Raw genomic sequence first — 21,348 nt, 5'->3', positions numbered from 1 at the left:
TACAGTTCTTCTGTGTATTCTTGGCACCTCTTCTTAATATCTTCTGCTTCTGTTAGGTCCATACCATTTCTGTCCTTTATCGAGCCCATCTTTGCATGAAATGTTCCCTTAGTATCTCTAATTTTCTTGAAGAGATCTCTAGTCTTTCCCATTCTGTTGTTTTCCTCTATTTCTTTGCACTGAAAACTGAGGAAGGCTTTCTTATCTCTTCTTGCTATTCTTTGGAACTCTGCATTCAGATGCTTATATCTTTCCTTTTCTCCTTTGCTTTTCACTTCTCTTCTTTTCACAGCTATTTGTAAGGCCTCCCCAGACAGCCATTTTTCTTTTTGCATTTCTTTTCCATGGGGATGGTCTTGATCCCTGTCTCCTGTACAATGTCATGAACCTCCGTCCATAGTTCATCAGGCACTTTGTCTATCAGATCTAGTCCCTTAAATCTATTTCTCAATTTCACTGTACAATCATAAGGGATTTGATTTAGGTCATACCTGAATGGTCTAGTGGTTTTCCCTACTTTCTTCAATTTAAGTCTGAATTTGGCAATAAGGAGCTCATGATCTGAGCCACAGTCAGCTCCTGGTCTTGTTTTTGCTGACTGTATAGAGCTTCTCCATCTTTGGCTGCAAAGAATATAATCAATCTGATTTCTGGCTGGCACCTAATTCCACCAGGTGCAGTGTGCCACCCATTACCCTCAGTGCTCCTTTCAGACAAAGAGTGACTTTTGCCTCTTATGAATTTATTCTGTGAGGTTTTCCCTACAGCAGGGTGGGTCAGGAGGGATCTGACAGATGATGAGGGTACCAAAAGGGGAAGGGAGCATACTAATGACAGTTTGAAAAGCTCACCGTTTTGCCACAATCTGAAAACAAACTGAGACAAGACATCTGGGTAATGACCAACCTAGACAGCATATTAGAAAGCAGAGACATTACTTTGCCAAGAAAGGTCCATCTAGTCAAGGCTATGGTTTTTCCAGTAGTAATGTATGGATGTGAGAGTTGGACTACAAAGAAAGCTAAACGCCGAAGAATTTATGCTTATGAACTGTGGTGTTGGAGAAGACTCTTGAGAGCCCCTTGGACTGCAAGGAGATCCAACGAGTCCATCGTAAAGGAAATCAGTCCTGAATATTCATTGGAAGGACTGATGCTGAAGCTCCAAAGCTTTGGCAACCTGATGCAAAGAGCTGACTCATCTGAAAAGACCCTGATGCTGGAAAAGATTGAAGGCGGGAGGAGAAGGGGAAGACAGAGGATGAGATGGTTGGACGGCATCACCGACTCAATGGACATGAGTTTGAGCAAACTCTGGGAGTTGGTGATGGATAGGGAGGCCTGGCGTGCTGCAGTCCGTGGGGTCATAAAGAGTCGGACGCGACTGAGTGACTGATGAACTGAACGACAGTTTCCGCCTCCACATCTCCTTGCCCGTCCATTGGCCATAATCATGGCCGTTATGTGATCCGTCAGTGTCAGGCCGGGTCATGTGACTTCCTCTGGCCAATGAAATGTGGCCACTGCAAACAGAGGCAGGCTGTGCCTTCTGCCTCCGCTGCTCCCTCTGCCGTGAGAGTTGCCTTTTTCAAAGCAGGCTTGCTCCTTCAGCCTGGATCCTGAAAATAAGATACCCGGAGAAGAGCTGAGACCAGCCCGCAGCTCCCTCGTAATGCGAGAAGGAAAGAAATCTTTGCTTTTGTAAACCATTTTGTAAATCTTTACAAATCACTTTGTAAATCTTGGCTTCTGTAAATCCAGAGAATGCTTGTCACGTAGCATAATCCAGCAAACACTGACTAATACAACAGCTAGCCTTTCTACAGCAATTACCATGGGTGAGGCACGGTCTGCATACATAAACTGTGTTATCTCATTTGACGCCCACAGCAACCTTGATAAGATGGTTCCTATTATTGTGTTGGCCAAAAAGTTCATTCATGTGGCTTTTTCCATCATGTCTTACAGAAAACCCAAATGAATGTTGTGGCCAACCCAGTGTATTAGCCTTGTCTCACAGATGAGGGTGGTAAAGCTCTGACACATTAAGTGTCACATCCAGGTTCGTAATGGGCAAAGCTGGGATCCAAACGGAATCCATCCACCTTGAATGACACAGGATGGCTTTTCTCCCATTTTACAGATGGTGAAGCTGAGGCTCTGAGGGGAGACCACACCTGCCCAAAGTCACATGACTGGAGCCAGTCCCTTTACATCATGGGGCCCACTGCAGCTCAGGCAGGGGGTGAGGACCAAGGTCTCCCCTCTTTGAGTCCGTAGCCTCCCACCGGGTGCCTTGCCAGGGCAGGACCGCTGGCTCTCGGATACCCCCAGTCACAGTGATGCTGGGATGCCACCCTCCATGAGCCCTTCCCTCCCCGTGAAGCCCACGCTGACGTTTCAGGAGCCCAGGCGCCCCTCCTGCGCACAGCGGCTGCGAACAGCGCATCTGCCCAGGCTCTTCAAAGCCTTTTGACACTTGCTAATATCCTGCCGCTTCTGTGCACCGCAGGTCTGGTTTGCATTAGCACCTCAGGCCCCGCGGTGGTCAACACAGGCCCTGGGCTCCATCCAGAAAGTGTCAGACCCTGCTGGGGCTCTTCTGACTACTTATCTGACGTGGAACATCGAATGGTTTGATCTGCCAATTAGGCACCCCCGGAGCTGCTAACTGGAAGCAGATGGGCCCGTGTATTACCATGTGGAAAACTCCGCACGCCTGTCTTCCCGGCAGAAGGGGCGTGTGGGGCCCGGCACTCCTCTCTGGCCCACCCCACAGCCCTCGACGGCGGCAGGCTGTGTGGCCTCCTGGGGGAGTCCCAGGGTGTGTGCCGGGAGTGTGAGCTTCAGGGAGAGTCAGTCTCATCCCCCGCTCCCAGAGAACCGGAGAGAGTCCGCTTCTGGTTACATGTGGAGCCAAGGGGTGGCCCACCCCAGTGCTCTCAACCCCAGAGCATCACAAGCCTCTGCCAGTGCCCTCCAGCAGTGCCCAGGAGACCTGCATGCAGCGGGTCAGCGCCGGGCACCGGGCTGGGCCCCGAGCCTGCCCAGAGCAAGCAGGGATATGAATGCCTTCTGGGGCCCCTTCTGACCCTTAGGTGGCCTGGACCCACCCACCCACAGCTTTCCCAGCCTGTGGCCGCCTGAACCAGGAGCCCCTCATGCCCCCGGGGCCAGGCCAGCCCCTAAAACCGGGAGCCCCTCATCCCCCCGGGCCAGGCCGGCCCCCAGGAGCCCTCGGACGGCCCCACGTCCCCGGCCGCCTCGGGCTCAGCCGCGTCTACGCTCACCAGGACACGCTTCTCGAAGGGCCTCCCTGCCTCCTCTCTCAGAGCATGGGGCCCGCTCCCTCCCTTCAGAAGCCCAGCAAGCCCCGCTCTTCGGTCCAAGCCCAGGTACCCTACACCCACTGGGCTCTGCCAGGCGTCCTGCTGAGAGCTCCATAGCACAGCACGCGTCACCCTCATGCGGCTCCAGGACCGGCCCCCCAGTCACAGGAGAGGACTGACCTGGGGCTCACTGCGGGGCAGGCTGCCTGCTCTGCCTCTCTAGGCCTGAGTCTCTGTCTCTCTCCCACCCCCTCCCCCTCCTCCCTCCTGTCTTCTGTCTTCTCAGTCTCTCTCTTCTCTCCCTGCCCTCAGCCCCTTCCCCCCCACCCCACAGCTCACCTCCCACTCTCAAGCCCGGCTCATCTCCCCTATCCCCATTTCGGGCCTGCCCGCCCTCCAAGCCTGCCTTGCCTGGCCGGCCGCAGAGAAAACTTGGCCCCTGGAGATGAAATTGGACAGGTGAGCAGGGTCCGGACTTTGAGGGGTCTGATTGGCACACAAAGCGGGTGGAGCATGACTGTACGTCACTCAGTCGGCCAGAGTGTGGATTTAGGGGAGGATTACAGGGGCCTCGGGCTTCCCTTGTAGCTCAATCAGTAAAGGATCTGCCTGCAGTGCAGGAGACCTGGGTTTGATCGCTGGGTTGGGAAGATCCCTGGAGAAGGAAATGGCAACCCACTCCAGTATCCTTGCCTGGAAAATCTCCTCCTGGGACAGAGGAGCCTGGTGGGCTGCAGTCCATGGGGTCGCAAAGAGTTGGACACGACTGAGTGACTAACACTGCAGGGGCCTCGGAGAGGGAAGTTGAAGAGGTCCTCACAGAGAGAGGGTCATGGGTCAGAGAGTAAGGAGGGGACCCAAGGAGAGGTCCGCTCGGTGGTCACAAGCAGGTCCTACGAGCCATCGGGAACCTTTGCCTATTTATCTGTTTCTCTTCATTCATTCGTTCATTCTTGGCTGTGACGGGTCTTCGTTGCCGCGTGCGGGCTCGCTCTGGTTGCAGCAAGCACGGACTCCTCTCCTTTGAGGTGTGTGTGCTTCTCACAGTGGGGCTTCTCTAGTCGGCGAGCACAGGCTCTAGGGTACTTGGGCTTCAGCGGTCACAGTGCATGGACTTAGCTACCCTGTGGCACGTGAGGTCTTCCTGGACCAGGGATTGAACCCATGTTCACAGCATCGGCAGGCAGATTCTTAACCACTGGACCCAGGGAAGTTCTAGTTAAGAAATTTTAGACCAAAAAAAAAAGAAAAAGAGACAATCCAGGGAGGACACAAGAGTTGTACCCCCTCAATTACTCCTTGAACCCAAACCCTAGCTCCCACACTTACGAGCTGGTGACCCTGAGCAATTTAAAACTCAACATCTCTGAGCTTCAGTTTCCTCTTCAGGAGGGTAAGGATGCTTTGGGTTACAAGGGGCAGAAACCCAACTCAGACCATCTTGAACAATAATGGACTTAAATGGACTCGTGAAATGGGAGATCTCAGAGGCAAGGCTGCCTGTAGGCAAGATCCACCATCTCAACAGTTTCCAAGGACCCAGTTTTTGCATCCTTCCACTTGGCCTCTAAGGCTGACTTGCCTTGCAGTCCTGCAAGAAATTCCCCCAGCTCCCAGGTCGACAGCCTTGCTGGCTCCTAAAGAAAGACTCTGTCCCAGCAAATGTCCTGAGGGTCATTCTGATTGGACCAACCCAGGTCACGCGTCCACCCCAGAGCCAATCCCTGCAGCCAAGGGAAGGGTGTGTGTGGATTGGTTGGCCTGAGTCACCCGCTCCGTCCTCCAGAGCCAGGACACAGAGTCAGCTTCCCTAGAACCACACAGAGCTCCCTTGGGAGTCCAGGGGCTGCCAGGGAGGGAGAGGGGGAGGGATGCTGGGAGGTATCCGAGGTGGCCAGTGAGGGTCACTGGTACCCATCAGGCAGGGTCATCATGGGGATTAGAGATAACACGTATGAAGCACATAACGCCCAGGAGGTGCTCCTTCAGAGGCCATTCTTTTTGCTATTATATACGAAAGACCTTCATGAGAAAAAAGAATGAGTCTAATGTGTGGTCCCAAAGGATAAAACTAGCAACCATTGATGTTTTGAAATCCCAGAGAGCTGGGTTTTCATTCACTCTAAGAAGAATTTTCTAACAACTAGCGTTGTCCTCAATGGGCCTCCCATCACTGGAGGGGAACAAGCAGGGATTAAGATCTCAGCTTGGGGTAGCTACAGAAGGCGGTGAGCAGCAGATGCCTCTGAGGTTGGGGTGATTCCAGGATTCTCTCTCTAATGGTGGTCTAGAAGGCAGAACCAGGAAAAATGAGGTCATTATCTCTTAGAAGAAGTGTTTAAAGCAAAGCGTCAGAAGCTTGTGAGAAAAGAGAATTAAGAGCTTAAAACTCCCTGAGCCCCTGACAAGCTGGTCCCCAGGGCGAGGAGGCCAAGACTTAGACACATCCGTGAACAGACTGTGCAGAGCTGCTCCCTGGAAGCTCAGGGCCCTAAGTGGGCTCAGCCGAGATGCTGGGCTCCCACTGGAGGCAAGTGGAGGGGACAGAGAAGGGATGGTCACGCTGACGGTCCATCCCTGGGTCTTCTCCCCACAGTCTCCAGCCCTCAAGCTGAGCCCCAGGAATGTGGGCAGAGAAGGCCGGTCACAGAGGTGAGGGGCAGCCCCAGGCAGCCTGAGGAGAGGGGAAGCCAGCCCACGCAGGGGACACAGCAGTGGCCAGCGGGGAAGACGAGGTCAGGGTCCCCCACACCTAGCCCCTTCCACACCTGGTCCTGACAACCAGCCACCTGTTCCCTTCACCCATCCTTCGCTCTGCAGCCTGCCCACCTCCCCCCCGATTCCTCCCCACCCCAACTCAAACTTCCTGCCTTCCCAAGCTTCTCTGTCCTTCAAAGCTCTTTTCAAATGTCAGCTTCCCCCAAGGTCTTCCCTGGTAACTACATTCACAAGCCATCTCCCTAAACTTTGAAGCCCCCACCCTCCAGCACACCAATGTGCCCCCCGACCCCAGCCTACATGATAAGGTTCCCCTCCACCAGCGTTCCAGGCAGGGCGCCCTGGGTCTCACTGCACAGAAGGTCACATTCCAGGGGTGAGCTGTGTGGGGTTGGGGACATTTCATAGTCTCTTTGAGTCTCCTTTTTTCCCATCTGGGACCCATCCCAACCCGCGGATCAAACTCCAGTCTCTTACATCCCTGCACTGGTAGTTGGGTTCTTTACCACTCGTGCCCCCTGGGAAGCCCGTACACCATGGGCACCAGGGTATAAAAAGGGAGCACAGCTTTATTTTGTCCCTGACGGTTCTGGTGACGTGGATTTGCAATGCTTGGCATTTACTGTGTGCCTAATATATGCATTGGGGCTTCCCAGGTGGCTTAGTGGTTAAGAATCTGCCTGCCAATGCAGAAGCCGCAGGAGATGCAGGTTCAATCTCTGGGTCGGGAAGATTCCCTGGAGGAGGGCATGGCAACCCACTCCAGTATTCTTGCCTGGAGAACCCCCATGGACAGAGGGGCCTGGTGGGCTAGCGACCATGGGGTCACAAAGAGTCAAACGAGACTGAAGCGACTTAGCACACACGCACACACCCACAGTAGCAACGCTGGGACTGAAACCAAGATCTCCGATTCCACGTCTCTGTTCTCAGGGGACCTCTGGAAAACAAGGAGGAAACTCATTTGTTTCACCCAAGTAAGGTTTATTCACAAGCATTTATGTGCTCAGCTGTACTCAGAGATAACAGAAAGGCTGGGCACTCAAGCTCCGGGAGAATCTGGGGGATGAGACTCGGACACACGGACAGCAAGTGAGCGAGGCCGGGTGGCATTTTCTGAGCTCCCATCCGCCCCTCGCTAACCCCAGCCCAGCCCACCAGCAGGCATCCCCTTCACCAGGAGTCAGCAGCCGGAACCTGCAGGAGCCCACCGTGACCACCAGATGGCGGCTGCAGGCTGCCAAGCTGGACTCCGTCCTTGGAAGCTGGTAGGTCACCTTGGGTGGTTTTCTAGGATGGAGTACAGCACCTGGCAAGCTAAACAGCTCGAGGGAAAGCAACAAAGGGTAATTGTATCCGGGCATCCATCACTGGGTGGGCAAAGATGGCCAGGACACACAGAAGCCTGGAGGGACGGCCCATCAGAGACCAGGCCCAGGCAGCAACAGGCGAGGGTGGCTCCCCTGCCACCACCTGGCTCCATCTGGAGTTGAGTGAGCCCCCTGGCCTCCGCCTCCTGACGCTGAGCCCCACGTCCCAGAGGGCAGACAGTGGAGCCCTAGTCCTTCCGCATGGTGTAACCCTGAATCACGCTGTTGAAGTAAGCCGGCGTGTTGCGCTCCGGGTAGAAGAGAATCATGTAACACTTGGGGCCGAAGTAGCCCAGGCTGATGCCCAGGAGGTTCAGCACGGTGACCAGGAGGTCTAGGATGGTGACCAGCACGCCATTGTAGACGGCCATGAAGGTGCAGAGGAAGACGGAGGAGGAGAAGTAGAAGGTCATGCAGAAGGTGATGAACTTGGCCTCGTTGTAGTTGGTGGGCAGCTCCTTGCCGGTGTAGGCGAAGCCGAAGCCCAGCACGGACAGGAGCAGGTCCAGGCTGGTGTTGACCAGCAGCCCCCGGTGGTAGTTGGGGTTGCAGGACAAGATCATGATCCTGGGGTCATCAGGGTCCACGCGAGTGGTGGGCATGGTGGTCGTGGCCAGGACGCTGCTGGCCACGATGACCAACTTGAGCATCACGACGCACGCCACGAAGACATAGGGCCCGTGGTAGCGGCCCCAGCAGCCGTAGGCGCGCGGGAGGCGCCGGGCCATCTTGAAGACGCAGACGATCTGGAAGGAGCGCACGGTGATGCAGGAGATGCAGATCGTGAAGCAGAGCGTGAAGAAGGCCTGGCGGAAGATGCAGGACCACACCGTGGGCGGCCCCACGTACACGGGCACCGCCATGTACGCCATCAGCAGCGGCGCCAGCATCAGGAAGCACATGGGCCCGCCCGCCGAGCGGACCACGGGCGTCCGAACGTGCCTCCAGAAGATGATCACGATGGCCAGGGTGCTGAGGAAGCCCAGGGCGGCCAGCATGACCACGACGATGGTGGGGGCCTCGTCCCATTCGAGGAAGGCCAGCTGCCGCTTGAAGCAGGAGGTGTCTTTCCTGTGGGACCACTCGGAGCTTGGGCAGGGCTGGCAATCAAATTCATCTGCAAGAGCCCAGGGCAGCTCCTGTCAGCTAAACACGCCTTCTCAGCGTGCACCTTCCCCAGGGCTGCACCAGGCCTGGTCCCCATCGGAGGGAGACAGAGCTACGGGCCACCAATGCTCACTGAGTCCCTGACACCCCCTGGCTCATCAACCCCTCACAGCAACCCCATTTCACAGATGAGGAAACTGAGGGTCAGCCAGTTAAAGTCACAAAGCCAGGAGAGTTACAGAGGCAGGATTTGAACTAAGGTCTCCTTGACTCACTCAGTTGGTAAAGAATCTGCCTGCAGTGCAGGAGACCCCAGTTCAATTTCTGGGTCGGGAAGATCTGCTGAAGAAGGGATAGGCTACCCACTCCAGTATTCTTGGGCTTCCCTGTTGGCTCAGCTGGTAAAGAATCTGCCGGCAATGCGGGAGACCCGGGTTCAATCCCTGGGTTGGGAAGATCCCCTGGAGAAGGGACAGGCCACCCACTCCAGTATTCTGGCCTGGAGAGTTCCATGGACTGTACAGTCCATGGGGTCGCAAGGAGTCGAACACGACTAGCGACTTTCACTGACTCCTGGACTCAGCCTAACAACTGTAATCTTTCTTTCCAAGATCTCATCCTCTGGTGGGAGATATACAGTCCTCAGTCCTTGGACACCTGTGTCCCCGGGGAGACTGCCAAGACTCTGCAAAGGGGAAAGGCCTGAGGGAGACCCCCTCAGGGCAGGGCAGGTGCAGGGCCCGTGTGTGGACCCTGGAGTCATACCTAAGGTTTGGTTGAGGAAGGTGCCCGGGAGGCAGTCAATACACTCGAAGCAGCAGGGGTGCAGGCCCACCGGCTTTTTCTTCTGCCCAGGTTGGCAGCTTCTGGAGCACATAGACACAGGGATCTGGGGGGCGGAGGGCAGAAGACCCTGAGTCCTCCTTCCCGCTCTCTGGGGGCCCCTCCTCTCCCATCTCATCCCCAGAAGGATGCTCCCAGGAGGGAAACTGGGCCCTGTTGAGGAGGGGCAGGTGCCAGGACTGCGGCTGGAACTGGACCATCATAGAGATGCTCTTAGCTTTGCCCAGCAAAGACCTAATCTACCTTCTTCAGGACACAGCACTCAGCTGCTGAGATGGAGACCTTCTGAGGTTGCTGAGTAAACAGTGTGTGACTCTGGAGCTCCTAGAAGTCCTCTTATTTCTGGGAGGGTGGTGGGGGGAGGTGGAGAACTTGCCTGAGGAAGGATCTGGGAGATGGAGAGAATGAGACCCTGGATCCAGCCTTGCCTGAAGCCTCACGGTCAACCCTGGAGTCTTCCATGATGCAAGGCAATAAGTTAACTTTTTATTTATATCACTTTCTGTCACTTGCCACCAGGAGTCCTACTTAATGCAGCTTTATGGAGGGGCAGGGTTGTCTGGAGAACAAGAGCCAGCAGGCAGTGGCCACGTCTATAGGTTTTACTGCTGTATTCCTTAGAACAGAGGAGGCCGCCAATGACTGTTCGTTAAGTGAATGAATTACAAGTAGAGGAAACAGTAAGAGCAAGGGGGTGGACGAGAGGCAGGGGTTGGCATTTTCAGAAAGAGGGTGTGTCTAAGCCTGGCTGAAGCCAGGATGCTCTGGGAGAGGGTGGGGAGAGTGGGAGGTTGGACTAAGACACTAAAAATGTAGGGTCAAGGGGCCTCAGCCATGCATGCTTCTTGAGTGGGGAGTGGCCTGATTAGATTCGGGTTGTATAAAAATTATCCTGGCTGCGCGGCACTGGAGCGGCAAGCGGCCAAGAGGAGCTACCCCATGTCCAAGGTCAGTTGCAGTGGCTGCGCTTTGCTGGAGCAGCCGTGGAGAGATACCCCACCTCCAAGGTAAGACAAACTCCAGTAAGACAGTAGGCACTGAGAGAGGGCATCAGAGGGGCAGACAGACTGAAACCACAATCACAGAAAACTAGCCAATCTGACCACATGGACCACAGCCTTGTCTAACTCAATGAAACTCAGCCAGGCCATGTGGGGCCACCCAAGATGGACGGGTCATGGTGGAGAGGTCAGACAGAATGTGGTCCACTGGAGAAGAGAATGGCAAACCACTTCAGTATTCTTGCCTTGAGAACCCCATGAACAGTATGAAAAGGCAAAATGATAGGACACTGAAAGAGGAACTCCCCAGGTCAGTAGGTGCCCAATATGCTACTGGAGATCAGTGGAGAAATAACTCCAGAAAGAATGAAGGGATGGAGCCAAAGCAAAAACAATACCCAGTTGTGGATGGGACTGGTGATAGAAGCAAGGTCCGATGCTGTAAAGAGCAATATTGCATAGGAACCTGGAATGTTAGGTCCATGAATCAAGGCAAACTGGAAGTGGTCAAACAGGAGATGGCAAGAGTGAACGTCAACATTCTAGGAATCAGCGAACTAAAATGGACTGGAATGGGTGAATTTAACTCAGATGACCATTATATCTACTATTGTGGGCAGGAGCCCTTAGAAGAAATGGAGTAGCCATCATAGACTACAAAAGAGTCCAAAATGCAGTACTTGGATGCAATCTCAAAAACGACAGAATGATCTCTGTTTGTTTCCAAGGCAAACCATTCAATATCACAGTAATCCAAGTCTATGCGCCAATCAGTAACGCTGAAGAAGTTGAAGCTGAATGGTTCTATGAAGACCTACAAGACCTTTTAGAACTAACACCCAAAAAAGACATCTTTTTCATTATAGGGGACTGGAATGCAAAAGTAGGAAGTCAAGAAATACCTGGAGTAACAGGCAATGGCCTTGGAGTACAGAATGAAGCAGGGCAAAGGCTAATAGAGTTTTGCCAAGAGAATGCACTGGTCACAGCAAACACCCTCTTCCAACAACACAAGAGAAGACTCTACACATGGACATCACCAGGTGGCCAACACTGAAATCAGATTGATTATATTCTTTGCAGCCAAAGATGGAGAAGCTCTATACAGTCAGCAAAAACAAGACCGGGAGCTGACTGTGGCTCAGATCATGAACTCCTTATTGCCAAATTCAGACTTAAATTGAAGAAAGTAGGGTAGACCACTAGACTATTCAGGTATGACCTAAATCAAATCCCTTATGATTATACAGTGGAAGTGAGAAATAGATTTAAGGGACTAGATCTGATAGACAGAGTGCCTGATGAACTATGGAATGAGGTTCGTGACATTGTACAGGAGACAGGGAGCAAGACCATCCCCAAGAAAAAGAAATGCATAAAAGCAAAATGGCTGTCTGAGGAGGCCTTACAAATAGCTGTGAAAAGAAGAGAAGCAAAAAGCAAAGGAGAAAAGGAAAGATATGAGCATCTGAATGCAGAGTTCCAAAGAATAGCAAGAAGAGATAAGAAAGCCTTCCTCAGTTTTCAGTGCAAAGAAATAGAGGAAAATAATAGAATAGGAAAGACTGGATATCTCTTCAAGAAAATTAGAGATACCAAGGGAACATTTCATGCAAAGATGGGCAGAATAAAAGACAGAAATTGTATGGACCTAACAGAAGCAGAAGATATTAAGAAGAGGTGGCAAGAATACACAGAAGAACTATACAGAAAAGATCATGATCCAGATAATCATGATGGTGTGATCACTGACCTAGAGCCAGACATCCGGGAATGTGAAGTCAAGTGGGCCTTAGAAAGCATCACTACAAACAAAGCTAGTGGAGGTGATTGAATTTCAACTGAGCTATTTCAAATCCTAAACGATGATGCTGTGAAAGTACTTCACTCAATATGTCAGCAAATTTGGAAAACTCAGCAGTAGCCACAGGACTGGAAAAGGTCCGTTTTCATTCCAATCCCAAAGAAAGGCAATGCCAAAGAATGCTCAAACTACCGCACAATTGCACTCATCTAACATGCTAGCAAAGTAATGCTCAAAATTCTCCAAGCTAGGCTTCAACAGTACGTGAACCGTGAACTTCCAGATGTTCAAGCCAGATTTAGAAAAGGCAGAGGAACCAGAGATCAAATTGCCAACATCCACTGGATCATCGAAAAAGCAAGAAAGTTCCAGAAAAACATCTATTTCTACTTTGTTGACTATGCACTAACCCTTTGACTGTGTGGATCACAATAAACTGTGGAAAATTCTCCAACAGATGGGAATACCAGACCACCTGACCTGCCTCTTGAGAAATCTGTATGCAGGTCTGGAAGCAACAGTTAGAACTGGACATGGAACAACAGACTGGTTCCAAATAGGAAAAGGAGTACGTCAAGGCTGTATATTGTCACCCTGCTTATTTAACTTATATGCAGAGTACATCATGAGAAACGCTGGGGCTGGAAGAAGCACAAGCTGGAATCAAGATTGCCATGAGAAATATCAATAACCTCATATGCAGATGACATCACTCTTATGGCAGAAAGTGAAGAAGAACTAAAGCATCTCTTGATGAAAGTGAAAGAGGAGAGTGAAAAAGTTGGCTTAAAGCTCAACATTCAGAAACCTAAGGTCATGGCATCTGGTCCCATCACCTCATGGCAAATAGATGGGGAAATAGTGGCTGACTTTATTTTGGGGGGCTCCAAAATCACTGCAGATAGTGATTGCAGCCATGAAATTAAAAGACGCTTACTCATTGGAAGGAAATTTATGACCAACCTAGACAGTATATTAAAAAGCAGAGACATTACTTTGCCAACAAAGGTCCATCTAGTCAAAGCAATGGTTTTTCTAGTAGTCGTGGATGTGAGAGTTGGACTATAAAGAAAGCTGAGTGCCGAAGAACTGATGCTTTTGAACTGTGGTGTCGGAGAAGACTCTTGAGAGTCCCTTGGACTGCAAGGAGATCCAACCAGTCCATCCTAAAGGAGATCAGTCCTGGGTGTTCATTGGAAGGACTGATGTTGAAGCTGAAACTCCAATACTTTGGCCACCTGATGCGAAGAGCTGACTCATTTGAAAAGACCCTGATGCTGGGAAAGATTGAGGGCAGGAGGAGAAGGGGACAGCAGAGGATGAGATGTTTGGATGGCATCACTGACGCAACTGACGTGAGTTTGAGTAAACTCCGGGAGTTGGTGATGGACAGGGAGGCCTGGCGTGCTGCAGTCCATGGGGTCACGAAGAGTCGGGCATGACTGAGCGATTAAGCAACAACAGCATCTATTTTCCAGGATTAGCATGAGAGTTGAAGTCTTCAATCCACGCATGTCCTGAGCCCCTTGGCCCTGAGGAGCCAGAAAGCCCTGAACGTGGGCAGTTCTCCGTCAGGGAAGAAGGCCAGGACCCCAGACGATACACCCACTCATAGAGACGCCCCCACTTATCAATAATGAACCCGGGTCAAAGGGCCCTCCCACCCCAGCTCCAGCCCTGGGGCCCCGCCCCAGGCCCCGCCCCCAGGCCCCAGGCCCCTCACACCCCAGCTCCAGCCCTGGGGCCCCGCCCCAGGCCCCCTGAGGCTGACCGTGTTGTTGGGGGTGTTCCAGGAGATGTCATGGATGTGCTTCAGCTGCCGCTTGGATGGCTGGTAGGAGGCGACGCTCTGAAAAGGGTTCTGGCTCAGGTCCCATTGCCACTGGATGATCTCCAGGTGCAGGGACAGGTCCCCTTTCTTGTTGAAGAAGATTTGGTGGCCCAGGAGGGTGAAGTTGACCTTCCTGATCTCCAGAAGCAGCTAGAGGGGCCCGAGGGAAGGGAAGTAGAGCTGGCATCAGAGGTCAGGCCAGACCCCGGAAAAACTCTACCAGCCCATGGGCCTTGATTTCCATGTCTATAAAACGGGGCTGATAAAACTGCAAAAACGTGGCGGTCTGGAGGCAGTGGCTGAGAGATCTGACTTAGAGCCAGATACGCCGGGGTTTTCGCAGCCCATCTACCTCCTGCTGTGAGGCCCTGGACCTGTCACTTAACCTCTATAAACCCGATTCCTCTTCGGCAAAGCGGGAGTCAAAAAAGCCTGATCTTCTGGGCTCTGAAGCAATCAGTGAGTGAATCTCCACTAGAGGCTCAGAACAGTGCCTGGAAAATAGTCAGCACTCACCTCCTAGGAGACGCCAATATGATTCCTTTTCCCTGCAAGTCATTTTGGTCATCCCTCTGTGACCCAATACCTGGGGTTTAGAGTCCATTGCCTCTTCCACCTGCCTCGATCTTCCCTGCCCCCCTGGGTCCTGCCTGCCACCCCACACTTTGGAGCTAACTCTCGTTAGGAGAGGATAAAGATGGGGGTGGGAGGTGGCTGAGCAACAGAGTGGGCAGAGTTTCCAAACTGTGAGAAAGCCAGTGAACTGTTTAAGCAGAGATGTCTGACAGTGGGCAGAAAGTGTACATCTCTGGTCTGCATCTCCTCTGCCCGGCTAGGTCCTCAGTGAACCCTTCTCTGCTTTCCGAAGGCGCATGGCAGAATGCGCCTATGCACACGCGTAAACCAGGAACGCACAGCTTTCAATTCCAGGTCTGAATCAAGGCGAGGTAGAACTGGAACAAGACGATCAATAAACCTGAGAGCTGACGGGACGCTACAAGCCCAGCCTCAGCGCCTTCACCCTGGTGAGGCTGTGTGGGGAACTGGGGCTCCCACTGCCTGCGGAGATTCCTGCTAGAGAATGTCACCCAAATCTTGGTCCCAGAACAGATTCTCGTGGATGGGGATGATTAATTTTTAACAAAGGTATTCTGTTTTGTCACCACGAAGGACTCCTACGTGCCTGGAGGCAGGGCGTGCGCCCTGGTCTCTTCCACTCACTTGCCCAGAACCTCACCAGAAGGTGAGGCCGGAGCTGAGCGCTCGGTGGTCTCCATGACAACCACGGACTCTGCGCCTGCTCCCTGAGGCCCCTGGTACCCAGCGGCGGACCTCACCTGCCAAGGGTAGACCACATCCCTGCGGCAGCCGCTCTGGTTGCAGCCCAGGAGACTGTGCAGCGCGTGCGCCACGGCGTAGACGGAGGAGTACACGCTGTAGACCACGCGCTCGCCGGAGAGCGTGAGGATGCTGTTGAAGGACTCGGTGGTGTTCAGACAGGTGTCGCACTCCTGGTTGCAGTTGGCACTGCTCCTGTTGAGCGCGGGCCGGCCCACCTGGGAGCGGCGCACGCGGAACTCGCTGAAGCCCGGGATGGGCACGCTTTGGGTGGTGATACCCAGGAAGGTGCCGGCGCGCTGCAGCTCGGTGAGGTTGTGCAGCACCGGGTCGATGGCCCAGGACTCGGAGGCGATCCACACGGCGCCCGTTAAGTTCTGGCGCAGCACCTCGCGGAAGAAGTTGTGCAGGGCAAGCTCTGGCGAAAACACCACCACGACGCGCGCCGTGCTCTGCTGCAGCTTGCCCACAATGGCCTCCAGACGCTCCTGGTCCTGCGGCGTCATGGTCTGGTTGGGCTGCGGCGTAGGCAGCGTCTCCTGGAAGGCGATGCAGATGTCACCGTGCGCCAGGCGCTGGCTGAGCAGGTGGCTGTTCTCGCGGCCGTAGTCGTCGCCGCTGGCCAGCACGACAATCCAATTCCAGCGGAAGTGCAGCAGCATCTGCACTATGGCCTCCGTCTGGTGATCCGCGCCCGGCACGGTGCGTAGCACCGCGGGGAACCTGCCCTTGTTGCCCAGCTCGTCGTTGATGGCGCTGTACGTGATCTGCAGAGCGGAGGGTCCTCGGGCATTAGCAGGGGCTTCCTCCTTCACCTCCCTTAAGCCTCCATCCAGGTTCCCCCTCCCCCCGCTTCACCTGCCACCCCCACCCCCGCCCCCGCAACGTGGCCCACCTCCCTTAACTTTGACTTGACTTTCCCTGAAGTCCCTGGTGGCTCAGATAGTAAAGCGTCTCCCTACAATGCGGGAGACCCGGGTATCTCTGGGTCGGGAAGATCCCCTGGAGAAGGAAATGCAACCCACTCCAGGACTCTTGCCTGGAGAATCCCATGGGATGGAGGAGCCTGGTAGGCTACATACAGTCCATGGTTTGCAAAGAGCCGGACTCGACTGAGCGACTTCACTTTCCTTTTCCTTTTTCCCTTTCCTCCACTGCTCACTTCCTGTCACCCTGTATCACATCCTGATTTGCACTGGTCCCTCCGTCTGTCCCCCCAGAAGGTCAGCTCTATGAGGACAGACTTCTGTGCCTCCACAGCTCATCACCAACACCTGCAATGGTGCCTGGCTCGGCACGTGCTCAATACACACTCATTACATGAATGAAAGAGTGAGTTCAGTCCTGACTGGATGTTTCAGGTAAGACTGTCAACATTTATTGAGCACCTACAATGAGTCAGAACCTTGGTGCTTGATGTCATAAAAACAACAGTAACAATTACAGTATTTGTAACTGCCCACTGTTGGCCGAGTCCTGTGCTAGTGGCTCTTTAACAAGCAGATATTTTATGCCATTTATGCCTTTCTGATCATGATGAGGAAACTAGAATAGCAGCAGTAGTTGTGGCCACCAACTCCGCTCCTCTTGCTTGGAAAAGCTCATGGACAGAGGAGCCTGGTGAGCTACAGTCCATGGGGTCGCAAAGAGTCGGACACGACTGAGCGACTAACACACACACACACAGTAATTCTACAGCATTTTTGTGAGGACCTGCCATGGGCAGACTCCATGCTAGGAAGCTATGCAGAGTGGTACAGGACGCTTTCTGAGCTTTCATTCTCGTGCAAGATGCTTTACATAACAAGGGCAACATTACTGACTACCTACTGTGTGCTAGAAATTCTTAGCTAGGGTGAATGCTTTAATCTGCAGACAGTCCAAAGATAGGACTCTTATCTCTCCACTTTAGAGATGCAGAAACTGAGGCTTGGGAGAGTTGAGAGATTGGCTCGAGGTCTCACAACGGCCAAGATTCAGAGGCAAGGTGCACACCAGGTCTGTCTGCCTCCAGAGCCTGAACTCTCAACCAACAGGCTGGCTGCCTGCCAGGGCTGGGGGGGATGTCCTGACCTTGCTTCTGCTCCCCCAGGCATCCCCTGTAGGTACTGGTCAGGGTGGTAAGCCCTCTGGACAAGCCCTCCTCCGCAGCCCCAGGGCCTCACCTGTGGAAGGAGGAAGAGGGAGAGGAAGTTGGCCACAGTCTTGGTGGACTCGGAGTTGTCGGGACCTATGATGGCCACCACGCGGGGCACATAGTGGCTGTAGTCCTCCTGGATGGGCAGGAAGTAGTCATCCTGTGACAGGAAGTAGAGCGCGGGCTGGACGTTGTTGGACATGTAGCAGGAGTCCACCATCTCGTAGCCCAGCAGCACGTCGGGCAGCAGGCTGCTGTCATTGTTGATCTCCTCCACCGCGAAGCGCATGGCCTGCATGAGGTTGTAGCCCAGCACCTTCATCTCATACCTGGAAGGGCCGCCGTGGGCGGGGTGGGCAACAGGTCCAGGGTGGGAAGGGGAGGGGAGGGGGGGCGGGTGAGCCAGCCTGTCCCTCATGCCTGCAGTAGAAAAACCAAGGCATCGCCCAAGAGGGAACCACTCCAAAGGGTGCTGGCGTCATTATATCATTTTCACCACCCCACAGCTCTGGGACCACCATCGTCCCTGTGACCACCTCTGACACCAGGACCTCTGTGGCCATCAGTCACTTACCACTTCTACCAGCACCAACATCCCTATGGCCTATATCATCACTCAATCAACGTCCATCAATGTGACCATCATCCTACCATGGCCTCCACCATCACCATCACCACCATGACCATCATCACCTGTTATTTCTATTGTGGATATCATCACCATTGCCATCATGGGCACCATGTCTGAAACCATGATTATCAATACCACTATCATCACCACCACCATCATCACCATCATGACCACCACCATCACCACCACCACCATCACCACCACTACCACCACCATCACCACCACCACCATTATCACCATCATGACCACCACCTTCACCACCACCACCATCACCACCGCCACCATCACCACCACCATCATCACCATCATGACCACCACCACCACCACCACCAATACCATCATCACCATCACCACCACCATCACCATCACCACCATGACCATCATCACCTGCTATTTCTGTTGTGGATATCATCACCATTGCCATCATGGGCACCATGTCCGAAACCATCATTATCAATACCACCATCATCACCACCACCATCACCACCACCACCACCACCACCATCACCACCACCATCCCCACCACCACCATCACCACCACCACCACCACCATCCCCACCACCACCACCATCACCACCACCATCCCCACCACCACCACCATCACCACCACCACCACCACCATCCCCACCACCATCCCCACCACCATCACCACCACCACCACCACCACCACCATCACCACCATCACCATCACCACCACCATCCCCACCACCACCATCCCCATCACCACCATAATAATCACCACCATCACCATCACCACCACCATCACCATCACCACCACCACCACCACCACCACCAACACCATCATCACCTGCTATTTCTATTGTGGATATCATCACCATTGCCATCATGGGCACCATGTCCAAAACCATCATTATCAATACCACCATCATCACCACCACCATCACCACCACCACCACCACCACCACCATCACCACCACCATCCCCACCACCACCACCACCACCATCCCCACCACCACCACCATCACCACCACCATCCCCACCACCCCCACCACCACCATCCCCACCACCATCCCCACCACCACCACCATCACCACCACCATCACCACCATCACCACCACCACCATCCCCACCACCATCCCCACCACCACCACCATCCCCATCACCACCATAATAATCACCACCATCACCATCACCACCACCACCACCATCACCACCACCACCACCACCAACACCATCATCACCTGCTATTTCTATTGTGGATATCATCACCATTGCCATCATGGGCACCATGTCCGAAACCATCATTATCAATACCACTATCATCACCACCACCATCACCACCACCACCACCTCCATCATCACCATCATGATCACCACCAGGACCACCACCACCACCATCACAACCATCACCATCGTCACTACTACCACCACCTCTACAATCACCATCACCACCACCACCACCACCACCACCATCCCCACCACCACCATCACCACCACCATAACCACCACCACCACCACCACATCATCACCATCACCACCACCACCACATCATCACCATCACCACCACCACCATCACCACCACCATCCCCACCACCACATCATCACCATCACCACCACCATCATCACCACCACCACCATCACCACCACCATCCCCACCACCACCACCATCACCACCATCACCACCACCACCACCACCATCCCCACCACCATCACCACCACCACCATCACCACCACCACCATCACCACCACCACCACCACCACCACATCATCACCATCACCATCACCACCATGACCATCATCACCTGTTATTTCTATTGTGGATATCATCACCATTGCCATCATGGGCACCATGTCCGAAACCATCATTATCAATACCACCATCATCACCACCACCACCACCACCCTCACCACCACCACCATTGTCACTACCACCACCACCTCTACAATCACCATCACCACCATCACCACCACTTCCATCATCACCATCATGATCACCACCAGGACCACCACCACCACCATCACAACCATCACATCATCACCACCACCACCATCACTATCATCACCATCAGCACCATCACCACCTCTATAATCACCATCAGCACCTCCTCCTCCATTACCACCACCACATCACCACCGCCCACCATCACCACCCTGCCACCACCGCTTCCGGCCTTATCCTGGAGACTCACTCCTTGCACTTGGGCACCTTCAGGTAGTTGAGGTGGACAATGCCCTTCACATTGGCATGGAGGGTGAAGAGGCCACCGAGGAGGTAATCACCAGGCAGGAAGAACTCTGAATTCTCCGCTGGCTCAGCCAGGGTTTGCAGCAGGAAGAGCAGGGAGCAGGCTGCCCTGCCCTGGGGTCCCATGGCTGGGAAATGGAGGTCTCAGAGGTGGCTCTGCCTCCTGGAGAGCTGACAGCCTGACCCAGGGGATTTGCACAGACATTTACATACTGCTCCTGTTGCTGTCCACGGGGCAGGAAAGCACCTGGGACAGGTAGAGAGGTTAGTGGGCTCTGGGGAAAGAGGAGGCTGGGATTAGGATGAGCCTTCTGTCACTTGGATGAGATCACATCTTCCTAATGTTTCAAACATTTGGGAGCAAAGGACAATCAGTTCAGTTCATTCGCTCAGTCATGCCCGACTCTTTGTGACCCCATGGACTGCAGCACGCCAGGCCTCCCTGTCCATCACCAACTCCCGGAGTCTACCCAAACTCATGTCCATTGAGTCGGTGATGCCATCCAGCCATCTCATCCTCTGTCATCCCCTTCTCCTCCCCGCTTCAATCTTTCCCAGCATCAGGGTCTTTTCTAATGAGTCAGCCCTTCGCATTGGGTGGCCAAAGTATTGGAGTTTCAGCTTAAGCATCAGTTCTTCCAATGAATATTCAAGACTGATTTCCTTTAGGATGGACTGGTCGGATCTTGCAAGTTGCAAGGGACTCTGAAGAGTCTTCTCCAACACCACAGTTCCACAGCTGTGAAGGACATAGATGCTCCCGTTAGGAGACAGAGTAGGGGACAAATGGAGCCCGCACTTGAGCCTGGCCCAGCTGGGGCTGGCACGCGGTCCTGTGTCCCACGCCTGGCCCATCGTAGTTGTTCTAAAACAGCAGCCCCAATACTAAGAGTCAGGCATCAGCCTGAGAGCTTGTCATCCACCTCTCGTTCACTGCTCACAATAACTGGGACTGTTGCCAACCCCATTTCACAGATGAGGAGACTGAGGCAGAGAAGCTAAGAAACTCACTGTCAGTTGTACAACCAAGAGAG

General features: G+C 53.6%; 1 protein-coding gene across 1 annotated transcript; it reads right to left on the bottom strand.

Moving 5' to 3' along the window:
- Window positions 1–7,043: 7,043 nt before the first annotated feature.
- Window positions 7,044–21,348, bottom strand: TAS1R2 (taste 1 receptor member 2). Its single transcript, XM_061395197.1, has 6 exons — window positions 20,259–21,348; window positions 17,506–17,806; window positions 15,340–16,107; window positions 13,943–14,152; window positions 9,289–9,412; window positions 7,044–8,533 (listed from the first exon to the last, which is right to left on the bottom strand). Exons 1-6 carry the CDS (start codon window positions 20,438–20,440, stop codon window positions 7,605–7,607), a joined length of 2,514 nt encoding a protein of 837 aa, XP_061251181.1. The 5' UTR covers window positions 20,441–21,348; the 3' UTR covers window positions 7,044–7,604.

Source organism: Bos javanicus, chromosome 2 (genome assembly GCF_032452875.1).
Source record: "Bos javanicus breed banteng chromosome 2, ARS-OSU_banteng_1.0, whole genome shotgun sequence".
NCBI classification, from domain to species: domain Eukaryota; kingdom Metazoa; phylum Chordata; class Mammalia; order Artiodactyla; family Bovidae; genus Bos; species Bos javanicus.
The sequence above is the reverse complement of the archived record's forward strand: the minus strand, read 5'-3'. Positions and strand labels throughout refer to the sequence as shown.